The 25027-nt window shown below is 49.0% G+C and overlaps 1 protein-coding gene across 11 annotated transcripts; it reads right to left on the bottom strand.

Moving 5' to 3' along the window:
* Nucleotides 1-15: 15 nt before the first annotated feature.
* LOC1277022 (uncharacterized) lies at nt 16-23820 on the bottom strand. 11 transcript variants are annotated; one of them, XR_009765404.1, is made up of 8 exons: nt 23507-23804; nt 20769-21800; nt 10829-12350; nt 10415-10727; nt 9010-9209; nt 6392-6751; nt 541-5954; nt 16-293 (listed from the first exon to the last, which is right to left on the bottom strand). XR_009765404.1 is itself a non-coding variant. In XM_061649516.1 (7 exons), exons 2-7 carry the CDS (start codon nt 21033-21035, stop codon nt 3544-3546), a joined length of 5073 nt encoding a protein of 1690 aa, XP_061505500.1. In that variant the 5' UTR covers nt 21036-21694; nt 23507-23820; the 3' UTR covers nt 16-3543. The 11 variants fall into 11 exon arrangements, 9 of the variants coding, with proteins under 9 accessions (XP_061505500.1, XP_061505501.1, XP_061505504.1 ...); XR_009765405.1 differs by having other exon boundaries at nt 16-690; nt 813-5954; XM_061649516.1 differs by having other exon boundaries at nt 16-5954; nt 20769-21694; nt 23507-23820.
* Nucleotides 23821-25027: the final 1207 nt, after the last annotated feature.

Raw genomic sequence — 25027 nt, 5'->3', positions numbered from 1 at the left:
TTTCACGACAAGCGATGGCTTTTCTATTTTTCTTTTATTCATTATTACGTTAAAATCACAGCAGTCTTTTAATGATAAACTTGTTCAACTGTTTTTTGTGGTTTGATTTGTAAGGGGGAGCTTTTTGTTCTCTCTTTCTGTCCTGTTGTTGCTTTCTTTTGCGGGTGAAGAGGCGCTATTTGCTTGTTTGTTTGTTTTTTGCTATTAGTTATTAGGTGTTCTCTCCCTTTTCTCTCTCTCTATTGTCCACTGCTTGATGGTTGCCGGGGGGGTGGCGGCGTGGAGGGGAAAACCTGGCCAATTTCAAGATGTGTTAGTAGTTTGAGCGCTTAGTTACTTAGTACAAGCGAAGTGTTTGCTGTTTCGTTTCTTATTGCAGCTTGTGTACATTCCAGTAATTTAGTTATTTTGTGTCCATTTTTATGTTTCTGATTCTGTTATATTGTTTGTTTTGCTTTAGGGCTGTTGTAGGAAGGGTGGTGTAATTCTGTGTGTGTGTGTGTTGTTGTTTGCATTTATTTGTATTTGTTTGTTACTTACTAATTTAACCATTAATCCATCATTTTGTGGGGCTGTCTTTTGTATCTTCCTCTTCATCTTCTTCTTCTTCTACTATTTTCTCTTGCTCCTTGTCCTTTCGCTTCCGCTTGTAGCTGTAGTCAAAGTAGTAAACGCAGTAGAGGGGTTCATCTATATGGAAAAAATACTATTTAGCCAACTAGGCGAGCCTATTCAGTATGCAATTTGTATGTGTGTAGGGGGGGGGAGGGAGTGTGTGTGTGTATATATGTAGGCTAAACCTAATCACTTACATTCGAATGTTTTGACGCTTGCATCTTTCCTTTTTTCACCCTCTTTTTTTGATCCACTTCTTTCTTCTTCTGTTTTCTTAACTTTCTTTCTTTCTTAACTTGTTCGTGTGTTGCGTTTTTCATCCAAACAAACAGCACAACGCTTGTGTGGCGCAGTTTTATCATTGCTCCCTTTTGCCCTATTTTGCCCTGCCGTGTTTGTTTTTCCTCTCCAACCTCCAACGATCCCATCTATTTGCACTTTGTGTTCGCGCACCAATGCGCCTTTGCCTGCGCCAAGACCACACTACTACACTGCGTCCCTTCTGCTACGATGCGTACACGATTTGTTTTTAGCTACGCTACATACTACACGCTCTACAAACTTTAGGAGATACAGACAGACCGGTTGCTTGCTTGCTTTTTGTGTTTGTTTAGCTTCCTTTTCCCATACTTACTTGTATTGGTTTTCATTTAATGCTAAAGTTTTGTTTGTTTTACTGTTTTTTGCTTTTTATAGTTAGTGATTTTTGTGTTTTACCTCTTTCAGTTGATTTGTGCTTGCGGGCTCGTGGGAGCCGCCCCTTTTCCAGTTTTACAAAACAGCAAACAGAGTGAGTGACGACACGCTTTTGTGGTCGGGGCCGGTGGTCCCCTTTTTTCCGGCCGGACGTATTCCGACACATTACGACGACAATCAATAAATATAAATTTCTCGCGCTATTCAGCTCGCACCCTTTTTACAGGGGACGGGTCACACCACCGGCTCGCTTTCTTCACCCCACTCATCATATTTCACACCACGTGGAACAGTCATTAGTTTACATTTGCTTTAGCTTTTTTGTGTGTGTGTGTGTTCACTTTTCTTTTTTTTTTTTTTCATTACATCAGGAATGTCCAGTTCAGTTGGTTTGCTTTGCTGTAGAGTCTCTCTGCTCTGCCCACCATTTTATGTGTGCCCACATTATTCACATAAATTATTCTTTTTTCTCCCCTCGGCGGGCGTTATGTTGTTTGATGCTTGCATTTTGACATCACACCGCACATCACAACACACAGCTCACACGAGGTGGCACAGTTACACACATTTGGAATGTATTCGCTTAGAAATTGCACATTATTGGTTCAGTTTGTGTGTGTATGTGTGTTTCTCTCTCTCTCTGTGTGATTAAAGGGACACAAATCATCACAAATAGTTTTGTTTTTTTTTCTGTTTGCTCCGTTAATGTTGTTAGGAATTAATTGTTGCTTTTGCTTTTGCTCCCCGCCCAATTGTACAGCTTGTGTTGGGCAGCACCTGCAGCCCTCTCCCCGTGTTAAGGCTCTACACCACCCAGCATCGACATGTTTCGAAAGCATTGCACGCCTACATCATCCCGCACTTCTGCTAAAACAAGGCTATGTGTAACACAAAACCAACTGTACGAGATATCGATTGCACAAACAAGCGGCGGCTCTTGCGACAACCGAAAGCCGGAGATCGTTTTGATTGATGACTAAAACACGATCGTCCCCCCCCTGTGTCCCCCCCCCCCCACCCCTTCGCCCATGTCAGACTGACCGCCGCTTTTTCGACAGGAAGGTTGGAAAGGTTTACACAGTAGTAGGATACTTTGCACCATCTTTTGGAACGTATCTTTTGCCGTTTTGGATTAGCAGCATTTGAACACAAACAGTTTGTTTTTGTTTTGTCTGAGCTGAATCACTATCGATTAAATAAGTCTTTCTACGGATGATTATTAGGCGACGAACCTCTGCTGCCATGAACATGGGCAATAGCTCGATCCATCTCACGAAAGTCATGCAGCACACTACAACAGAACCGTGTATTGCATACGAACGTAACAACTAAAACCTCAACATATGTCTTTGCCTTCAACGGCTAGTAGCTAGCGTACACCCATCATCCTTTTAAAACAATCCCTAAAGACGTTAAGAAACGTTCCGTTCCGTTTTAAAAACCAAAATCATTTGCTCCTCGTAATAATGCAGTATTGCTGTGAGACACAGAGCGGGTGTTCTGGGAAGGGCCTAATCGCTCATCCCATTATTTTTGTCTGCTGTCTCGGTTCCGGCCTACGCATGACTTTTGCGTACTCGCGTTTCTCTCTCTCTCTCTCTACTATATTAACAATACTATACACATACACGAACAAGGATATAAACTATCTACTATTGGCTATTGCGCACGCGGAGCACGGGGAAATTCCCTCATTGGCAAAATCATCAAGGCATAACTCGCTCTCTCTCTCTCTCGCTCTTTCTACACCCTAGCTTACTGTGTGCCCTTCAGGTGTGTCTGTGGCATCTACTTCCCTCTTCTGACGCTCCCTACCCCTCTCGTCGACGGTTAAAAATTGGTCTGAAATCGAATAAAAAGATAAACCTAAATAAAAATTAACGCATTTAAATCACTTCCCCTACTTGCTTGGCGCGGCACGACCCCCTGTGGCCATTAGTCTACTATTAGCCATTAGTCTTGTTTCATCATTGAACTAAAACCGGTGTTCAAACACGCACACACACATACACACACGGTGAGATTTAAAAAAAAAGTAACAGCACAATGTCTGATGCGTCTGCCTGACGCACTCTGGTGCATGCTTGGAGTGGTGGTGGTGCCCTGCCTACCTACGGTTGAATGTGTGTTCCTCCCCATCGCCCGTGAGCCAGCAGCAACTACACTAAAGATTGCTTTTGTTAAATGGAGAAAGAAAGAGCCAAAAAAAAAAAAAACACACATAAAAGCAGTCTACACCGTCAGGGAGGTAATGAGCTGCTGGCAGAGCTTCCCGTACTCGTACTGGTCGCCCGAGATCCGCCGCAGCTTGATGCCCTTGCTCGTATTGCTGTCCTTGCTGTTGCGGCCCTCGTACACCTGCAGCTCGATCTGCAGGCCGCCGGAAAACTCCAGACTCAGGTTGGACCGTGCCTCGGAATTGGCCCCGCTGCCACCGCGAACCGACCCAGTCGCTCCTCCATCCGCACCGCCGAGGGCACCATGGCTCGATCGATCCTCTCCGCCAGCAGCGGTCGATCTGCTACCACCACCACCATCGCCCAGCGGATTCGAATCCATCCCACTCGCCGATTTGCTGCCATGACCTCCGCCACTGCCCGTCACACCGTAAACGCAGCCCTTGGGCGGCATCGTCGAGTCGAGCGTCCGCTTCACCATCTCCAGTATGCGCGCCGAGTCCAGCGAGGAGCATTCCTGCGGCAGCGGCAGCTCGTAGCATTCGTCCGAGCTGCGCGCGCCCCCCTCGCCGAGCGAGTCCGGGCTGAGCCGGCCACCGTCCTGCTCCGAGTACGAGTCGGCACTCTTGAAGCCCGAGCTGGCAGCCGACGGTTCCTGACTCGGCGACAGGTTCGAATGGTTCGAATCGTTGCTCAGACTGTCGTCGCTAAACCCGAGCGACTTATCGCTGCCCCGCCGCACGTACGACTCGCTAATGTCGGACGTGTCCAGCTTCGCCGAGTTGCTGCTCGCCGTCGCCGTCGAGTTGTTCTCCGTGTCGAGGCTTGCCTTCCGCCCGACGCCCCGCGTTATCGACGGCATGTCGCTCGCCGGCTCGGTAATGAGCAGCCCGGAAAAGCCGAGCCCGCTCGTCGTGGCGCTGCTGCCCCCGGTCGGACAGTTGAGCGAATCGTCACTATCGCCGTGGCTCGAGTCGGACAGCGCGACGAGCGTGATCTCGCTGCCCTGCACGTCCGTCAGGCAGATCTGTGGGTGCGTGTGCTGGAAGCTAAGATCCTCCGGCGACCCGTTCGCCGAGTGGCTCTTGAACGCGGTGCCTGCCCCTCCGGCGGCAGTCGTCCCGGTCGCCGTCGGGTGCTCCTCCTGGATGATGCACAGGTTGTTGGGCGAGGTGGGCGGCGTCGCACAGATGCGCATCGTTTGCGGTGGCGGTGGCGGCAGCAGCCCGTAGTTCTTCGGATCGAAGTAGTTGACCGGTGTGGTGGCGCCCGAGTAGCAGCCCCCCACTATGCGGCCGGAAAAATCGATCTCCACGCTGTTCACGATGTCCATGCTGAGATCGAGCGGCTCGTTGCAGGCCACCGAGGGCGGGAAGGCGGCCGTCACCGCGGACGAGGTGCCGCGCGTAATCGAACCGCCCGCCATTGTGGTGCTGCCGGTGGCACTGCCACCACCGCCACCCGTATTCAACGTGCTGATGCCACGCGTAATTTGATGCATTGGGGAGGCAGCACCACCACCACCAGCGCTTGCCGAACCAGTCCCACCACCACCGCTACCACTCCCACTGCCGCTCATGTTCCCGCTGCAGCCGCTCACGATCGAGGCCGGCGGACCGGGCAGGATGGGCGAGGAGCAACCGCTCGCGTAGTACACGGGAGACGGACAGCCGCTGTTGCTGTTGCTGCCCGGGTACTCCAGCCCCGACAGATGGCACATTCCCGTACTGGAAGCGTTCACCGTCGACATTGCGCCGCCCGGTGCCGCCATCAGGTTCTGGAACGCGTACGGATTGCCAAACGCGCCGCCGCCGCCGCCGCCCGCAATGTAGCTCGGTTGCATGCCGCCACCCAGCATCGGGAAGCCGGTGGGCCGTCCTCCTGCACCACCGTAACCGGCCCCTACACCAGCGCCACCACCACCATGATGCCTTAGCGTTGCATTCAGCGGCGATACACTCTGGCTGTGCTGCAGCTGCAACAGATTCATGCCGGCATCCAGCAGCAGCGTCCCACCACCTCCTGCTCCTGCGGGGCTACCACCACCCCGCACCAGCCCCAGCTGGTGGCCCACCTCGTACGGCATGGTGCGCGTGTGCAGGATGCTGTTGGCCGTGTCGATCTGCAGCCGATTTTCCTGCACCAGCTTCTCCAGCCCGGGCACCAGCGACAGCAGCACGTCGTGCGGCACGGTAATGTCGGGCAGGGTTCCAGCGGTGGCGCCGGCACTGCTCCGCTCGTCCACGAACGCTTTGCAGTGCATCGGGGAGCCGGGCAGGCTGACGGAGTTGTCCGCGAGCGGCGGACTCGGCGTTATCAGCAGATTGTTGCTGCGCTGCTGCTGCGACGCCGCTATTGCGGCCGCGTGCAGACCCTTCTGCAGCTGCTGGCACTCCTGGAACGGGCCCTGGAACTGGGACGTGATGCGGGAGCCCTCGGACGCGCGGCGCACCGGGCTGTAACGGCCTGCAAAGGTGAAGAAATAGGGAATTAGATTAAGGGTTTTTTAGAATTAAGGATGAGAATTTAAAAGAAGAAATGGATGATGTTGAGTCCGACTGCAACTGGCTACGGGACACATAAGGACAAAAAAGCGTGCAATTGTACAACAGCTACTACACCAACACAAACGTCTAGCGCAGATTTAAACACCAAAAACAATCCACCGTTACGACTACAAATCTTGTTTCTAATTACAAAAATGACGAAGGATGGCCAGGCGATTTACGAATGCTGTATTAGTAGTGTGAAGCGATTGATCCGTAATTCCTCGTTGTGTCCTCTCTCCGGATTGATGACGACGACTCCCCCCGAATGGTTGGGTTAGTTGGGTTGTGTGGCGAGAGATGCATCCTTCCCGAGATGATGAGACACGCGAGTTCCGCCAGACACGGATCACTTACCAATTTCCTGTACCGTCGGGAGCTTACATGTGCGGGTGGCGTAGCGTCGGTTACAGAGCTGCGACTGTACCACTACTACCGCCTGCTGCTGCTGTTGCTGCTGCTGCTGCTGCTGCTGCTGCTGCTGCTGCTGCTGTAGGGGCTGCTGGTGAGCCGGTGGTGGCGTCGGCACGGCTGGTGGACAGACCATCGGGGGCGGGTGCGATTGGGGTCCGTGCGGTCCTCCCATGCCGTCCAGTGGACCGTGGTGCTTGACCATTGCCGACGATGCCTGCGAGCAGACGGGCGGCAGCAGCGAGGGTGGCAAATAGTCGCGGTTCATGCGTGCCTCCACCTCCCGTATCAGGTCCGGGCTTATCACTGTGGCGCGCACACACACACACACACACACACACAAGCAGCAGCGTGTGGTAGTAGTAGGGCCGCACGCATGTTGCGTGTGTTTGAGGGTGTATTGTTTTGTTGGGTTGGGGGGGGGGGGGGGGGGAAGGGAGCAGTGCAGTTCCGTTGTTCCGTATAGCAGGTATTTACGGGGGGTTTTTTTTTATAAACAACACCAAAAACAACATTGATGCACAGGAAGTTGAAAATAACATATTTACACACAAAAAAAATACAAAAAAGAAGAAAAAAAAGAGGAAAAAAGGGATGAGGAGAAAAACAAAATTGGTATAAAAAAAAAACAAAACAACGGAAAAGAAATAAAAGAATAGTATCACACGAGGAGACAGAAAAAAGAGGAATATAATAATGTGTAAACTAGTGATGTGCTCTTTGCAGGGCACCCACGACTCCGATCCGACTCCGGCTATTGTTAGTCCGATTCCGACTCTGGCAAAATCCGAACCACTATTTACGCCCAGAGTCGTAGTCGTCTGGGTAGGAGTCGTCTGGGTAGGAGTCGTATGGGTCGGAGTCGTCCGGGTCGGAGTCGTCCGGGTCGGAGTCGTCCGGGTCAGAATCGTTCGGACTCCAGTCATCCGAGTCGTCCGAGTCGTCCGAAGTCGTCCAGAGTCGTCAGGAGTCGTCAGAAGTCGTCTAAAGTCGTCTGTAGTCGTCTGAAGTCGTCCGGAGTCGGAGTCGTCCGGAGTCGTCCAGAGTCGTCCGGATTGGTCCGGAGTCGGAGTCGTCCGGAGTCGTCCAGAGTCGTCCGGATTGGTCCGGAGTAGTCCGGAGTCGTCCGGAGTCGTCCAGAGTCGTCCGGAGTAGTCCGGAGTCGTCTAAAATCGTCTGGAGTCGAAGTCGTTCGGAATCGAAGTCGTTCCTCGAGTCGTGGGTGCGCTCCATAAAGCACATCACTACTCCGAACCACTCCAGACGACTCCAGACCACCCCAGACGACTCCGGACGACTCCGACGACTCCGAACGACTCCGAACGACTCCGAACGACTCCGAACGACTCCGACTCCGGGCGACTCTGGACGACTCCGGACGACTCTGGACGACTCCGACGACTCCAAACGACTCCGAACGACTCCGAACGACTCCGACTCCGGGTGACTCCGAACAACTCCGAACGACTCCGAACGACTCCGAACGACTCCGACGACTCCGAACGACTCCGAAAGACTCCGGACGACTCCGAACGACTCCGAACGACTTCGAACGACTCCGAACGACTCCGGACGACTCCGACTCCGGGAGATTTCGGACGACTCCGGACGACTCCGGGCCTTTTCGGACGATTCCGAACGACTCCGGATATTGCAGCGCGAACCTACCTTCCAGAGTCGATTTCGAATCTATCGGAGTCTGATCGGAGTCGACTCCGGATTTTTGCTAACTTTACCCATCACTAGTTCGGAGTCGTCCGGCGTCGACCAGAGTCGACTGGATTCTGACTCATTTGGAGTCGTCTTGATTCGATCGGAGTAGAGCGGATTTGGAGACGATCGGAGTAACAGGAGCTGTCCGGTGCAATTTGCTAGTGATCAGGCATTTCATTTCGCTGTGTTTTTGTCTTTCACTTTGCGCGTGCACTTCGTATGCAGGCCTTTGTTACAAGGCCGACTCCGGACAACTTCGACTCCAACCGATTCCGGACGACTCTGGACGACACCGGACGACTCTGGGCGACTCCAGACGACTCTTAATCCGAACTACTCCGGACGACTCCGACTCCAACCGATTGCGGATGACTCTGGACAACTCCGACTTCGAACGATTCCGGGCGCCTCTGAACGACTTTGAACGAATTCGGACGACTCTGGATGACTCTGAACAATTCTAGCCGATACCAGACGACTCCGGATAATGCTGGACTGACCTACCTTCCGGAGTCGGCTCCGGATTTTTGCTTTACCCATCACTTAGTTTAAACAAATTTCTACAACACTTCAAACAAAAAGTGAAAATCTTCGTACGTCATTTGCTTGTGCAAAAATAAAAGAAATATTCAACAAAGTAAAGTAAGGCAACAACAAACAGTACTTCTAAATTTCGTGTGTTTAAGTGTGTGTGTGTGTGTGCTAGCAGTAGTTTAGCAAACATGCAAAGGAAGTAAAGATTCTAACGAGACAAAACAAAACACACACACACGCGACGATCATTCATTCTTTCGCCTGTTGCGACTTTAGAAACCGGTGACGTTTCGAGCGCACTCCGAACCATTACTTACCGGGCGGACGTTCCATCACGGTCAGCAGACCGGTACGCCGAGTGCGGCCTCCACCGCCCGCACCGGTACTGCTTGTGCCGCCCGCCGACGGGGCCGGCGAGTGTGCCTGCGGAGGTTCCATCGGTGACGCGTTCCCGGCGGACAGATCATCCGTACAGCCGACGGTATGCCGTTTGGTGCAACCGCGTCCATGCATGTATCTAATGGAAATGGGAAAGCGAAAAGGTCAGTAAGTTATCGGGACGTAACACATCGGTACATTACAAGGGAAAAAAGGGCTTTGTTAAGCAGGACGGACGATGGAGCTCTGTTTGCATGTACTTTGCATTTCCATTCGCTGGTAATGTCTCCATTGGTGACGGTGTTCCACACATCATTTACATCCGAAAAGGCGCACGGCGGAAATGGAAATTCATCCCCGACATATATCGTCGACGTGACACGCGCGATGACATAACGTTGACCACCGGCCACGCGGACCCAGGGATTACGCGCAAAAACGGGAGCGTTATGGCATCAGCCGGGTGGTGCCACTGCTACTACAACAAACATGCTATCACCGTCTCCCCCATCTAAATCCAGTTAGAAAGCAATTTGCAGCCAATAAGACAAAATCGATCCCAAATTGCATTGCATTCAAATAGGAATAGAAAAAAGGTGCGTTTAAAACTAAACTTTTATTCCCCCGTCGACAAACATACACACACACACATGAAGACGTGCGTACATCTTGCTAAAAGGCAGGCGGAAATGTCGTTTATCGTACCGTGCGTTGTGTCGGCGACAGATAAGACCATTTCTTTTATCGCCAAGGTGCGTTACACATCTGCTGTTCGCGCGAAATTCGGGCTAAAGCGGCGCGCAACGGACACGCACAGCGCACGGCCTTAAAAACTCTTTACCGAAGCTACACGCTGCAGTAGAAAAATGGAACATCCATCTCCAGTACGGAAGGGCAGAAAGAAAGCAAACAAACAAACAAAGACGGACTCCCGCCGTTCGATCGAAGGGCTTCGGGCTTCCCACGTTCGTGTTTTGATTTGCTGGCAGCATTCGATACGCTGACACAGTGTAGCATTGCCCTTCACCCCGTTCCAGCACCTCCAAAAACACGCTCAAGGGCACGTAAAATAAACAGCAAATTTTAATATTTGTGTGTCGAGAGAGCGGATGAACGGAACCTTCAAGCTTCTCTCTTTTGATGAGATAAAAACACAAATAAAACCTTCAACCACACTTTCCTGGCGCACTTTTTGATAAGCAGCGTGTTTTGGGAGATGGTGGATGAGGGGGGAAAACCCCTCCTACCCCCTTCAAACATAAAAAAACGAACAACAATTTCAACCGATGTGCGTTTCCAACTGTTTTGCAAGTGAAACGCTTCAGCTTACGATTACCCCCGTACCTCTGAATTTCATCATTCGAATCATCCGTGCCCTCGCTGTTGGGCGTCTGCAGCATCATCACGTGGTCCATCATGAGCGTGGAATTGTTTACCGCGCCGCTAATCGGTCCAAGGGCGGAAGTCGGCCCACTCGCACCCAGCAACGATCCATCTCCTTGCTGCTGTTGCGACTGCTGTTGCGACTGCTGTGACTGCGGCTGTTGCGGCTGCTGCTGGTGTGAATGATGTTGATCGTGGAAGTTGGTAGACGACGAAGGGTAGTAAATTTGCAGATTCGCTCCACCATCCGATGCCCGGCGGCCAAAGGAGCTCGCTGAAATAAGAGAGAGAGAGAGAGCAAGACAAACACACCCGAAAAAAGGGGCAATTAGCACGCGCACTGACGACCCTCCCCCCAGGCGCCAAACAACTTACTTGCACCCATCACAGTCGGCGGCTTGAGCAGATGCTGATCCTTGATGGTCAGATTGTGGATTGGTTGGTTCTGCAGCGAAGGAATGTTGATCGGCACGTTCGGTGTCGGCGGGACCGGCGGTTCGTGCGGCCCAATCTTGAAGCTGATCGGCACCACGTTCGGGTTGACCAGTACCTGCTCGTGCGCCACATCACCCGGTCCGACCGTGTGCCGCCGTGTATTACCACCACCACCGCCCGCCCCATTTGCCCCATGGCAGCTTGGCGGTGGGAAAAGATGTTGTTGATACTGTTGCTGCTGTTGATGCTGCGGATGCTGCTGCTGGTGCTGCTGCTGATCGCTACCAAGAGTCGTCCCAACGTCCGACTGTCTCGCCGGTGCACCGCCGGTCGGTGTGGTCGCCGTGTCCTGATCGTACTTCTCCAGCTCCTCCGACCCCGCCAGCCCGGATGATATGTTCAGTATGGTCGAGCCGACGCTCGTCAGCGGGCTCAACCGTTCGAGCGAATCGTTCTTGATCACCTCGGTCCGGTCGACCACGCCGGTCGTAATACTGGTCTTGCGGGAGCGCGAGTACGCCAGGCTGGCGTGGTGCTGCAGCCGCCCCTTCTCCTTCCGCTTCTGCCGCAGCTTGTCCACCAGCAGGTTGTAGATCGCGTAGATATGGTCGAACCGGCTCTCGTGCACCGACTGCGCAATCATGTCCGCCGTCAGCCCCGGCAGCTGCAGCATGTGCGTCATCACGACCGTGTCCAGGTTCTCCGTCTCGCGCACCACCGGTCCACCCGCACTGCCGAGCCCGTAGTCCCCGGCCTCCAGCATCGGGATCGAGTTGTACTGCGCCAACCATCGATGGTGCGCGATCTGCTTCAGCGTGTACCGCCGCTCCGGCTCCACCACCAGCATGTGCCGGATCAGCTGCTCGCACTCCTGCGACATAAAGAACGGGATGCGGAACTTGCCCGCCACCACCACGCTGCGCAGATCGTGCAGTGTCGTGCCGTCGAACGGCAACGCTCCGCAAACCAGCACGTACAGCACCACGCCCAAGCTCCAGATGTCCGACTTTGGCCCATCGTACTCCACACCCTGGAACACTTCGGGCGCAGCGTACGGCGGCGAACCGCACCACGTGCGCAGCGGCTGTCCCTCGACGAACGTGTTGCTGAAGCCAAAGTCAGCCAGCTTCACGTTCATGTCCGTGTCGAGCAGCACGTTCTCCGCCTTCAGGTCCCGGTGCACGATGCCCTTCCGGTGGCAGTAGTCGACGGCCGCCACGATCTGCGAAAAGATGCGGGCCGCCTCCTCCTCCCGCATGCGCCCGTTCGCCACGAGGTGGTCGAAGATTTCGCCCTGCGCCGCGTGCTCCGTCACCAGGTAGATCTTGTTGCGCGACTCCATCACCTCGTACAGGCGCGTTATGTGCGGATGATGCAGCACCTTCAGTATCGATATTTCGCGGAACGTCTTCGCCAGGTTCTCCTCGTCCAGGCATGTTTTATCGATTATTTTAATTGCAACCTGCGGAAGGAAAGAACAGAGAGAGAGAGAGAGAGAGAGAGAGAGAAAGACAAAGGATGAGTGTGTGAGCGTGATGGTAGTGAAAGAAAAGGGAACCAAAGGCACAACAAATCGCACACTTTAACACTAGAACCGCCGATGGGACTTTTTTGTCAAAGAATACGTGGAAAATAGGAGCGCCAACGCTAACTTGCCTGTGTCCAGTAGAGGTGTGCCAAATGAACCAGAACCGTACGGTTCATTCAGTTCACATTACAATATGGATGAACCGGTTCACAAGATGGTTTTTTTTTTGATAAATTGAAATAAAAAATAATGAACGTAAAAAAAAAGAAACAACTTTCAACATCGGCACATTTATATGCAAATCAAGTAACGGTCGATTTTATATTGCGCAATGCGTTCTAGCGTCATATGACATATTGCCAATATTGATTTGCTGTTCAGGTGGCCTGTAGTTCTACCGATTTTCGAATAGTGTTCCCGGTTTACTGGTATTGCTATTTGTAAATGAACGGAAGAACCCTAAATCACGTTCACGTTCATTGTGATGAACGACTCGGTTCATTCACGTTCGCTCAAAGGAACCGAAATGCCAACCTCTAGTGTTGCAAAATGTCATGAGCATCACGAGATTTTCTCCAACGAAAACAATGAACCTATCCACGGTAGCTTGACGCTCATTGCTGTACACGTACACAAATGAGGTGATTAGTGACGAGACTCAAACAGTTGGAGCATCAATCACATGCTTGGTGACATTTTAATTAGCACCCAACTCTTGGTCACACACTTGGCCACGATATTTTAGTCGGCGATTATTACGACATTCTTGGAATATACTTGGCGTGAGGGCTCAAGCACCAAAATAAGCATGATTTCTCCATCTGTCTGTTTTGATTATCTTGCGAGTCAAACAGAGCGAGAAAACATGCTCATTACAGTCGTTGCCGCTAAATTTTGACTCTAACTCACCTATTTTTGTTTCAAAGGCACCAATTTTTGACAGCGTGTCACGATTTTTGCCTCAAAGCCATCAATTTTTGACAGTGCGCATCAATTTTTGCCTCGAAGGCATCAATTTTTGACTGTGAGTCAATCGCTTTAGTTACAAAATTTTACGTGATTTCTTGAAACCGTGTGCTTTGCAGTGATTGAAATTATGTTAAGTAGTGAATAATTTTATTGATAGAATCCAAAATAAATCAATTGTTTTGCCAATTTTGGAAGTTTTAATGGAGTGAAAAAAATTGGCATGTTTTTTCAGCTGGAAAACAAAAGCATTAGAATTTCTAAAATTTCATCATTCTTTCTCAAGAAACAATCAATTTACACAATTTTTGTATTGCTTATGAGACGTGGAATAACAACTGTTAAAATTCTGCTTAAATACCTTGTCAAATTGTCATGATTCATACAAGAGTCAAAAATTGATGACTTACAGACAAACGTAGGTGCGCTAAAGTCAAAAATTGATGTCTTAAAGGGCAAAAATTGATTCACACTGTCAAAAATTGATGCCTTAGAGCCTAAATTGGGTGACAACGTCTGTATGTTTCTTGGAACCACTCGCAAGCACCGTATGTCTCCCATGATGATCACCGACTGAAAATGTTGCAACCAAGTGACTGACCATGAGTCGATTGCACACAATGTCCTCAACCATGTGATGGTCGCACCAACTGTTTGAGGTTCGCCTCCGAACATCACAGTAGAGCTCGTGACATGATTTTGTTTCCCGCCGGAATTTGTCATGACTATGTCAGTGATATTTTGCAAAACTGATCACAGTAAAAAAGTAAAAAGTCATGAAATAGTGACTGACCAAGGTCGCAAAAATGTCATGAAGCGTGTATTGGTCACACCAACCGTTTTGAGTATCATCTCTGACTATCACAATTGAGGACGTGACGCTGATATGGATTTTGTTTCAGTCAGATTTTTGTATGACATTGACAGTGACATTTTGTAGCACTGCCCCTGTGTCAAATGCTGAAGGTTCTCGTCAGCGCTACCAGGTTCAAATGTCTTGTTCCGAGGGCAAAAGTGCTAACGAATGCTTCACATACAATAGACTAAACGAGTTTCGTACGTATGCGTTTTCACGTGAGCCAGGTTCTGATGAAGCAAAGATGTGTTATAGATGCTTGAAATACTTTATCGAGGAGTTCCTTTTGATTCCGAAAAAAACCTTGTCCTCTTCGTTTGGCCATTAAAGAGCTGTTTTGACATCAATTTTTTGTCACAGACGTTTGCGTAGACTCAAACAACTTAGAACAATAGACTTGTTTTATTACCATGACGACACCCCTCTTCTTCTTCTTTGGCTCAACAACCGTTGCCGGTTAAGGCCTGCCTGTACCCAACTTGTGGGCTTGGCTTTCAGTGACTAATTGATTTCCCCCCATAGCAGGATAGTCAGTCCTACGTATGGCGGCACGGTCTATTTGGGGATTGAACCCATGACGGGCATGTTGTTAAGTCGTACGAGTTGATGACTGTACTACGAGACCGTACACCATGACCATGACCATGACACCCCTACTAATCACTTAATTGTTTAAATAATTTATACCTATAAGCTTACATTTACTGTCTTTCAATCCTCTAATGAATCATTATAAGCGTTTATTACTAGAAGCTCTATAATGTTATATTAATGCGGAAAGAAAACTGGCCTTAATATCCTTGGCATGCGGTTGGAATGATCTCCATTCGATTATTGTTTAAATTGATTTAGTTGCTAATAAAGATTTATTGTACCTAATTTTGATGTTTATTAATTATTTAACCACAAGAAACCTTTAGGAAATAATAAACATGTCTAAATATGTATACATAACGAATGGGACAAAATTGACTCATATGGCGGTTCTAGTGTAAAATAACTTCCTCACCGGTGTGTGCCGATTAAAAAAAATATTTTCTTTTATCTCTTCTTCCTATACTTTTGTAGTTGTTGTTGTTAGTCCATCGAGGTCGACCGGGTTATGTCAATAAAGCGTGAATATTGTGAACTTCTCAAACCCACCCTCTTTCCCCTTCCGCCGGTTCTGGGTCACCGAGCGGGTGTCATAAGATAGGGCACCACCCAACACCCACCCACCCAGGTGAAATCTAAGCGGTAGGTATGTATAAAATATTCAAAACATCTGATTCAACCCCACCGAGGGGGGTGGTGGGTGAGTAGGTTTTGAAGGAGGGGGGGGGGGGGGGGGGAGGAGGGTGGGGGAGGGGGGGGGGGGGGGGGGAGGATTGCCTCATTACGGCTAAAAGTGAGGTCACAACACAAATCGGACCAAAACGAGTGCAAATATTTCTTTTCTCCTCCCCCCCCCCCCCCCACCCTATACGGGGGTCCAGCAGCAAAAAAGCAACCAAACGGAGGTCTTATTTTAAACTGTCCCAGGGCATAAAATTGGCCAACCGCCTTGAAGAGGACCTTCCCTTCCCACCATCCCATCCACCCAGACTAAAATGTGTTGGAGAATATATTTATGGGTCACACACGCACACCCACACACTCACACGCCAGGTGTGCCTGTGTTTTGTCGTCACCAACTCAGTGACCCTTTCGCGATTCTTACTCCCTCTCCTTCTCTAAGTTGGGGAGGGAGGAGGTTGGGGGATTGGCCAGTCATGTCAGCAGTGTTGTGGCAGGTTACAACCCAACCTCGCCGTTACACAACTTCCGCTCATGGCTTGTGGGGGGAGGTTCGATCGGTTCCCATTTTTAAGCTTCCGCCAGCCCCGCGGGGTCAAGCCTCCGTCTTCATCGTCGTCATCGCCGTAGTGGTTGTTCCGTATTTATAAAGCAGCGGAAAGGACGAAACGAGCCTCCATTCCTGAGCCATTTCTGTGGCAGGCAGGCATGGTGTGGTCGTCCTGCCACCGGCTTTGACCATAATAGATGGATTTCCTTCATTTTTAGGTCATTAAAAGTTCACCACTTCCTACTTCCCGCCCGTACTGCATGTGGGATTGGGAAGCAGACGAAATGGAAGGTTCTACTTTCTCTCTCTTTCTCTCGTTGAATTCTTTGCTGACGCGCTCGTCCGACTCCAACACACACACACACTCGGACACCGGAATTGCATCGGTTTGCGCTCGCAGCCATATCCTTTTTCAACGCCCAAATGAGGGGGGGGGGCTGGTGGCAAGTGGGTGGTTGTGACGCGAACTTAGGGGGCTCGCACACACACACACACACACGGCTGAGGCCTGCATACACTCACACACAACACACCGGCTGATCGATTCGTCGTCGTCGTCGTCCTCGGTCGCTTTATTTTTTGCACAAATGGTGCATTATTTCGAGGCTCACCGGCCATGTGCGTGTGTGTGTGTGTGTGTGTTGGAGTTTATTTGTTCGTCATTCGACGACGATCGATGCCCAACGGCATTCTGTGTCCTCCAGCGCTTGGACCCAATCCAACGTTCCATAGCAATCCATAGCAATGAGCAAAAATGAAGCACAAACATTGCCAAATTGGGTGTCTGTGGGGATTGCCATTTCATCTGCACCTAAAAAAAAACATACAAATTAAGATCGATTATGTTCCGTCCGAGGTATATTCGGTGGCCATCCACTGGTCAGATTATGATTTATTCGCCCTTTAAAGGAAGAGTGGCAAGAAAATGGCCCTTATTTGTGTCTTTCTTCTGTCTCTGGTCCAAGCCACAGCAACCGGTCACAACAACACCACAGATAAACAACGGGCGTGCTTTGTGTTTGGGATGAAAATTAGCACGTCGCAAACTCCCGATCCCTCCGTCCCCGTCCGGCCTGCTGCGATCCGTTGCCCTGCCAACGGGGTTATGCGACGCACGTGATTAATGCTGCTGTTACGCTGCAGGCGGTTTTTTTTTTGTGCGAACGCGATTGTTTTCGCTGAATGGTTCTCCATCGTAAACGTTAGACAGCAGTGCTGTGCGAGCCAAAGGAAGCACAATTCGTGCGAAAAACAAACCCTCGCCCGGGCATGAGACAGGCGGGAAAGTGGGCAGTAGGAAGAAGTTCGCTGGAGATCAGGTGAGGATAGATAACGTTATCTGCACACACACACACACACGCGGCTCAAAAGTGTGGAAAAATTCCACCCATTGCCTGCTTTGTTGGATAAAGCGGGCCGGCTGGTTATACATTGGCTGAGCGCACGCACGCACTGGCACTGTTTGGACACGCTGTTTAAGGATGTTTTTATTAGGAAGAAGGTACTAACTTCCACCAGATTGGGAGGGATGGGGTCGGTGGAGGGGGGGGGGTAGCTTAACTCAATCGTTAAACAGCAGTTTTTTTAAGGGGACCGGATTTTTGTGTTCTACCCCAATTCAGTTGCTAACACCTCATCGGGGTGAGAGAGGGAGAGAGAGAGAGAGAGAGAGAGAGATGTACACCACAGAGGGCAACGCTAAAATCATTAACACCCTGGCGTCACTGATCAGTGCCAGTGGCCACGCTTCTTTTACATGCAAATCATATCCACACTCTCAGTCGTTTCCTCTTCTTTCTTCCTCCACATTCCTCCGTAGCTGTTTCTAGAGTGGTAGAGGAGCGGGGTCTGAGAGAGAGACTGGTTTTTAGTTGTTGTGCGGTCAAGCGTCTTGGTAACAACCCCACCGGTGGACGCTGACACAGTGTCTTGGCGCAAAACTACGCCCGAAAGCTAGCGGCGCTGGTGACCTTTGACCTCGGGTGGCCCGGGATGACTTCTCCTTAGAGGGGGAAGGAGGAGTGGCGTTTACCAAGTGTTTTCGATTCGATTAATCGAGTGCGATTTGGCAAATAATGGATCGCATCCATCTGTCCTCCTATTTTTCCCCCACTATCGAAGCGTTAAATGATGCTTATTTCATTTTAATCAAACATTGTTTTTGTTACGTAGTTCATCATGAGACTTTTTGCAAAGCTAGGGTTGAGAGCCGAACGATGGGATGATAGTTTCCCCCATTATAGTATTGCACAGATTGCGCAAGCTAGACACAACATCCAAGCGCTTGGTCAATCAAAGGAAACGGAAAGTAATTAAGCAGCATATCGTCGTGGTCACATAGATGAACAGAGGCGGGAAGAAAATAACTACTGAATAACGTAAACAAAACAATTTACAATAGCGGCTAGTAGTAATTGAATATAAATAGAAAAATTGACTTTACTGCAGTGTGAAAAAAAGTAAGAAAGGAAGACATTCTGCTGATGGAACTAGATGAAACACTTTAGCTGTTGAATTTAGGCAGTTAATAAGAAAATAATCATGTCATAAGGTTAACAATTATCTCAATTGAAGGCTATAACTGTATAATTGTATTTGGAACCTGGCATATCAACTTGCCTGTTTGTCTACTGTCAACTGAGCTTAATTTAAATTAATTGTGTACTAATTTAATAGTCAATTATTAATTTTAAAAATAACGGGATACATCATTGGCAAATAAATTCAAACTATTTTTGTAAATGAAGGCACAAACTACAGTCTAAACTCCGTACAGCAAACGAATCAACTTAGGGGTTTCACTTGTTCAGTAACGATAGAACGAAGTTCCGATAGGCATCAGTATTTCAGCTGGATGTCAAATGTTTACTTACAGTCGAACAATGTGCAAAAGCAGCTCTTAATATTGTTTATTTACGCTCGAAAACGATGTAAATATTAATTTTGATTGATCTTTCAGAAACCTTATTATCACATTCACTCATCAATCGATTCTTCTTCTACTACTAGGCGTAGCGTCCCTCCGTGGACATGTCGACCTGTACAGGCATTTTTTCGAGACTAATTAAGCAGCTGGATAGATAGTCAGTCCTAGAGCTACGAGCGAACGGTTCATTCTAGGTTCGAACCCCACGAGGGTTATGTTATTGAGTTGTTCGAGTTGACGACTGTACCACGGGGTCGCCCCATCAAATACAATGTTTAAAGCAAAGCTATGGAATTTAAATGAATAAGTCCTGTTTTCCCCACGCGAAAGGAAATCAGTAAGATTTAAATAATAATTTTGCAAAAGATGCTTTCATAATGTGAACATCACAAGGAGCATTAAAGCAAAAACATGGATGACTAAAACAAAATGCAAAAATCATAACAGAAGAGCCTTTTAGCATGACCTTTGACACACAGTTGAAGGTTCTGTGTTTAGTTAGAAACGTCGCAATAAATTGCAAATATTGCAGAACTACTCTTTTGATTTTTGATGTTTTTAGCAAAAGTTTGTAGGATGTTTCAAGCCTGCTTCTTTATCACGGCGAATGCAATCATGAGGACAAAGTCTACTTAAATTAATGCTCAATCATGCAAGTCACCCATTGATGTACAACCGCGTCAGCATAATACAATGGGTTTAATTGTTGTAGGGCACCATGTTGTAGAACAAACCATGTCATTAAAAAATACGCCAAACATCAACAGCTGAGTTTATAGCCTTTTAGCAATAAAAATGGAGTTGATCCAGCATGATCGGACTCTGACCAATGAACGAATTCATACTGGAAATGCGAGAGGGACACACTACAAAGTGGACGAAGCTTGGAAACTAATCTTATGTGATTCGAAAGCACCAACAAAACGAATTAGAAAATAGCTCAAAGACGCCTACGAGCTTAAATGATTAGAAACCGTTCTCCTACACGTAAAAGTATGCGATCTTATGTGAAATTAGGAGTCCCGGCAAATCATGGCCCTTCAAAGGACCGTTGGGACTATGGAATGGACTAAGGAGTAAAAGACCATATTAGCAAATATTCGAAATCAAACTAAACTAAGTCCCTTTACTGGTCAGTGATAAACCGAACTCGCTACAACTTGCCTCAGGGTTCAGTAATCATCCCCTGGAATACTATCATTACAACAGCTGATTGATTTAATAGCCGGTTTCGTTCGACGGACAAATATGGGAAGCCGGTTGCTTGCTTGGTTGTAATATGACACGTGATAAAAGCATGACATTCAAACAATTATTCTCTAACAACTGACAGCATCATATCAGTTGCAAAAGGAAACCCTCGCTGGAAGGTAATTTAGCATAATCATTACACATTTCCCAGTTAGAAGGCAATACTTTGAAATGTAACCTATAATTTTGTATAATATCTAAACAAGCGTTTGCTTTCGCTTTTATGAAATTATGAAACCTTGCTGAAACGCTTAATCAAACACGCGGTGACACCGATTGCCCAATCGCGCGCCCACTCACTGCATACCCCCGGGTTGCTTTTAATCATACTGAGGTTTCGCTTCCTCCATTCAAACCATCATCACCAACCACACACACACACACGTGCTTTTGATTGATTTGGTAGCATTTCTTCCGTGCGATATTCGGTTGCCGCCGTTTTCCCACAGAGCGCATTAAAGTACCGAAAATAAAGCAAAATGTTAGCACAATAAAATAGAGAAATAACCAAAACAAACAAATCCGTACCTTAGAGTTTGTGATGACATTGGACGCGAGCTTCACCACCGCAAAGTTGCCCTTGCCGATCGTCTTCTCCAGCTCGTAGTAGCCCACGCGCACCAGCTTCTCGATCGACATCGCGCCCGGCTGCTGCTGCTGCTGCTGGTGGTGGTGCGGATGATGATGGTGGTGCGGTTGCTGCTGGGGCGGTTGTTGCTGCTGCTGCTGTTGCTGGTGCTGCTTGATGGCGGCCATACCGAGCCCGCCGAGTGCCGACGGGAACGATTCGGTCATTGCCACGCTGCCACTAGAGTATCTAGCCCTCCCCCTCTGCTCTGCTCTGTGTGGGCTTGTGGGTTGGGAATTCAGCGCCGCCGGTTCCCGTCGTCCGTAAGCAGAACCGCACCACCGGTGGAAAGCGCATCCACCACCAACACTATTACCACCACCACCACCACCAAGCGGCAAAAGTGCATCCGTCGTTTGCGTCGATCAGCTGTTGTCGTTGTTGTTGTTGTTGCGGTGGGTGGCGCTGTCACGGTGTAGTGGTGCCACATTGGTGCTTCCCGCGGCACGTAGGAGTAGGAGTAGGGGGTGGGAGGGGGGCTTTACAGTATCGCCGGTCGATTCCACCGTACCACGACGCACATTTTACACACTTTTTCAGGTGTTGCTTTAATTTCACAGACTGTCGTGCCTTTGGGCAGGGTTCGACTCGGCAGGCACCACCAAAACCAGCTTACTTCGATTGGGCGATAGGCCCCGGGAGTCTCAAAACCCTCCCTTCACAAACTTAGCACGTTTGCTGCTTCTTCTTCTTCTTCTTCTTCTTCTTCTCCTTGGTCACGGATCACTTTAGGGTTTTTTTTTATTCTTATTTCGGCCCCAGCACGGCTACAGCCACAAGCACATCAGGGCAGGGAGACACACTTTTATCGGTTACAGTTCGTTTACTATCTTCACCGTTTTACACACACACACACACACAGAGAGAGAAATAAACACACATGTACTGATGGCGATCATACACACACACGCGCGCGTGTACGTGTTTTGGGGCTGTGTTTGTTTGTGGGAAGTGGTAGCAAACAGAATGATAAAATAACAATTGAACGCATAGATTAGGGGGAGAGATGGGGGGGGATTGGGGGTGGAGGGTCCGCGAGAAAGAGCATCGTACACCCCGACTTGTTTCCGCGCGCGCTTTGAGCGCCAATTTATATCACCAAATCATCGTTCCACCATCTCCCTTGCCCCTCAATGATCATCCTCAGTTGGGGTGACGGGGACGAGATGTCGTCAATCGAATCGATCGCGATTTTAACACGAACAATGAAAGACCAACAACAAAGAGAGGAAGAGGGAAGTGAGGGGGGGGGGGAGGTTGTGGGACAACAACCATACCACACACACACACATGCAGCGACCAATTGGGATGAAACTGGTTCTGACCGAGATGATAGGATTGCTCTGATGACGATGTTGATGAAGGGAAGGGATAGAAAGATAACCATCCCCCTCTCCCTCCCTCCGCCTCCATCCAAGCAGGCTCGAAAATTACGATTGCGGGGAAAACAGCCACCCGAACTTTGTCGCCTACTTTGACAAAGGGGCCGAGGGGAGCTGAGAGAGGTGAAGGAGAGCTGGTTGTTTTCACGCGACAGGGCAAAGTCGCATTTTAATGCAGTTTTCGCACAGGGCGGAAGAAACCACTCCAAAACAGCCCCACTAATCGATGATGTCCAACCTCAACCTTGGCAGATAAGTTGGCGCACCGGAATTCGCTCCCTTGCTGGCGGTGGGAGGGGCACGGCATGCCTTCCCGAAACCGCGGTGCACACGATTAAAACACGGCCGGAAACAACAACAAAAAAAGCAGTGGATGGACATAGAAGGCTCCCTCGGCGAACCACTTCCGAACAACAATAACAACAACACTGGTGGGGTGACATTTCTTCCTAGCCCGAGCCCTTTTCTTTTCGGAGGGGGGTTGGCAGCATCTTTGGGTTTGGGGCAGCCCGTGTCTCGGTGTGTGTTTGTGTGTATGTGTGTGGGGCTATACGCAGCAATCGATGCGTCGTTTCTCCTGCTGTCAAACCACTTCATTCACCAAAGCGCTACGATGGACGAAAGACGGTGAAGGGAGGTGAAGGGTCGTCATGGGGAGCAGGGGAAGGGAGCGGCGAAAAGGGTGAGAAAAGAGCGAACAAATAGAAACAGACACAAACACACGCGCACCCTTGGGGCGCACACAAACCAACACACACGCACGCACGGGATAGCACGGAATGACAGAGCCCACACAGCCAATTGGTGTTTCTACTTTTTCTCTTCGGTCGTACCACACACTAACACACTCACACACTCGCGCGCAGGTTGTAATACTTTCGTGTCGGGGAGAGCCCACCCTTGCCCCTGCACAACAGGAAATGATGAAGCCCTCCACCTCTACACGGCCGCCCACCGCATCACCCTCACACACACACACGCACACGTAGACACGTACACACACATACACATGGGAACAATATCTGAATTTCACTGCCGAAATTCTTCTCGCTTCACCGTCCCGTCCCCCCAGCCCCACCACTGAAAGACATGCTCTTATCGTAAAACAAATTCCTTATCCCCGCGAAACCCCGCACACTTTGCTTGCGCGGCCAACCCACCGACCGTCTTGAATGCCCACACGGTGCGGCCCCGACACTACCACCATTGGGGTCGGTGGCTCCTTTACTCTCGACGCAGATTCTGGCTGAGGGTACCTTTCCACTCCTTCGCGCACACACACACACACGCGGCACTATGTAGTGGAATGTTATCGCGTTGCTGCTGCTGCTGCTGCCCGCAACACACCAACCAAAAAAACGTTCCCTATGTGAAGACGACAATGATGATGATGATGCACTTCTTTGCTTTTACTTGTTTCTTGTTTTTTCTCGCGAAATCGGACGAGGACGAATCGACAACGACGACGACGACGACGAAGGCGACGACGCGTCCGTACGGGTTGTTAGCAAGAACGATAAAAGGCGCCCCACAATTGCGACAACAATGGGTAAACAGACCCAGTCTGCAAATGTCGTGCACGGGTGACAGCCCGCAGGGCAAGGCGAGCGTTTTTGACGTTCGAATATTGCTGCATCTCGCTCATTTTCGCTAGCCGTCCTTTACTCGCTTGCAGTGCTCGTTTCGAAGTGTGCTACCGTAGTGTGTATGTTCTCGCTCTTCGGTCATGCCATCTCTTTCGCTTATGTGGAAGCGTGAAAAAACGTAAACAAACTCGGCTATTGATGTGAATCAGAAATGCACAATTTTGTTGATAATTTGCATTGAAATTGACTACAGTTAAGTGCAAATATTATTAAAATTAATGAGCAACGACCGTAGGAATGCTGCACAACGCCGTTTAAAGCCAACTAACCAAATCGTCCTTAACCCACTGTAAAACCACTTCAATCATACGAGGGTTTGTGGTGGTCGATTCAATCATTAACCTACCAAATTTTAGAACAATCGGAGCTGCCAGTTCCGATCCGATGTATTTATCTTGCCCACCTTTAACCCACCTTTTCCAAAAATGCTTTGAAGAAAAGTTTGGTTAAGGGTTGGCTAAGGTCAATATGCTGAACAGGATTTTAACTCCTCGATTGATTAAATTCATTCACATACATCACTGCACTTCAACTTCAGCAATATTATTCAATATATATTTTTATTTTTATTCAATATATAGTTATTATCCACGCAGTACCAAACGCGCCAGCTATGGCCAACAACAAAATGGTGTTGCCTTCGGTCGTCGATGCCATGGCAATGTTGCGTGTTGGCTGGGAACAACAAGAATAGGGTAAATGTACCAGTATTGGGCAGGTTAGTGTAGCAGTTTCACAAAAACTGATTGTACACTTACAATTTTTATTACTTTTCATGAAAGTGACGTTATTTTGAACGATAAACTATCGAATTATGTTGTTCTATTTTTTATTTGCCGAATTAAATGTATTTTTTCGTGAAAATGCAAACACTGTTTTTGTTCCTATTTTCGGCAGGCTGTAAATGTTTTAATTAATACCAATAGGTAGACAAAAATGTTTAAAACAATTTTACACTCTTACTTTCCTAAGAATGGTGTTAAAAAGTTCTTAAATTATTAATTTTATGTTGCACATTTTGGGCATTTTGCTGGAAATTTTTTCAGTCATTTTGATTTGAGTTACAAACAAAGTAGGCACTGGAGAAATGAGATTGCCTGACGGCTGTAGAGTACAGCTCCGACAGGCTCA

This window comes from Anopheles gambiae, chromosome 2 (assembly GCF_943734735.2).
Source record: "Anopheles gambiae chromosome 2, idAnoGambNW_F1_1, whole genome shotgun sequence".
Lineage (NCBI taxonomy): Eukaryota > Metazoa > Arthropoda > Insecta > Diptera > Culicidae > Anopheles > Anopheles gambiae.
The sequence above is the reverse complement of the archived record's forward strand: the minus strand, read 5'-3'. Positions and strand labels throughout refer to the sequence as shown.

What these genes read in the sequence shown, in the direction of transcription:
- LOC1277022 (XM_061649516.1), bottom strand. Translation starts at nt 21,035, where the DNA reads ATGACCGAATCGTTCCCGTCGGCACTCGGCGGGCTCGGTATGGCCGCC. An exon ending in TCGAATGATGAAATTCAGAG is followed by an intron (nt 9,210 to 10,414) that starts GTACGGGGGTAA and finishes CATTTCCATTAG; the next exon opens with ATACATGCATGGACGCGGTT. An exon ending in CGTGATGGAACGTCCGCCCG is followed by an intron (nt 6,752 to 9,009) that starts GTAAGTAATGGT and finishes TGCGCGCCACAG; the next exon opens with TGATAAGCCCGGACCTGATA.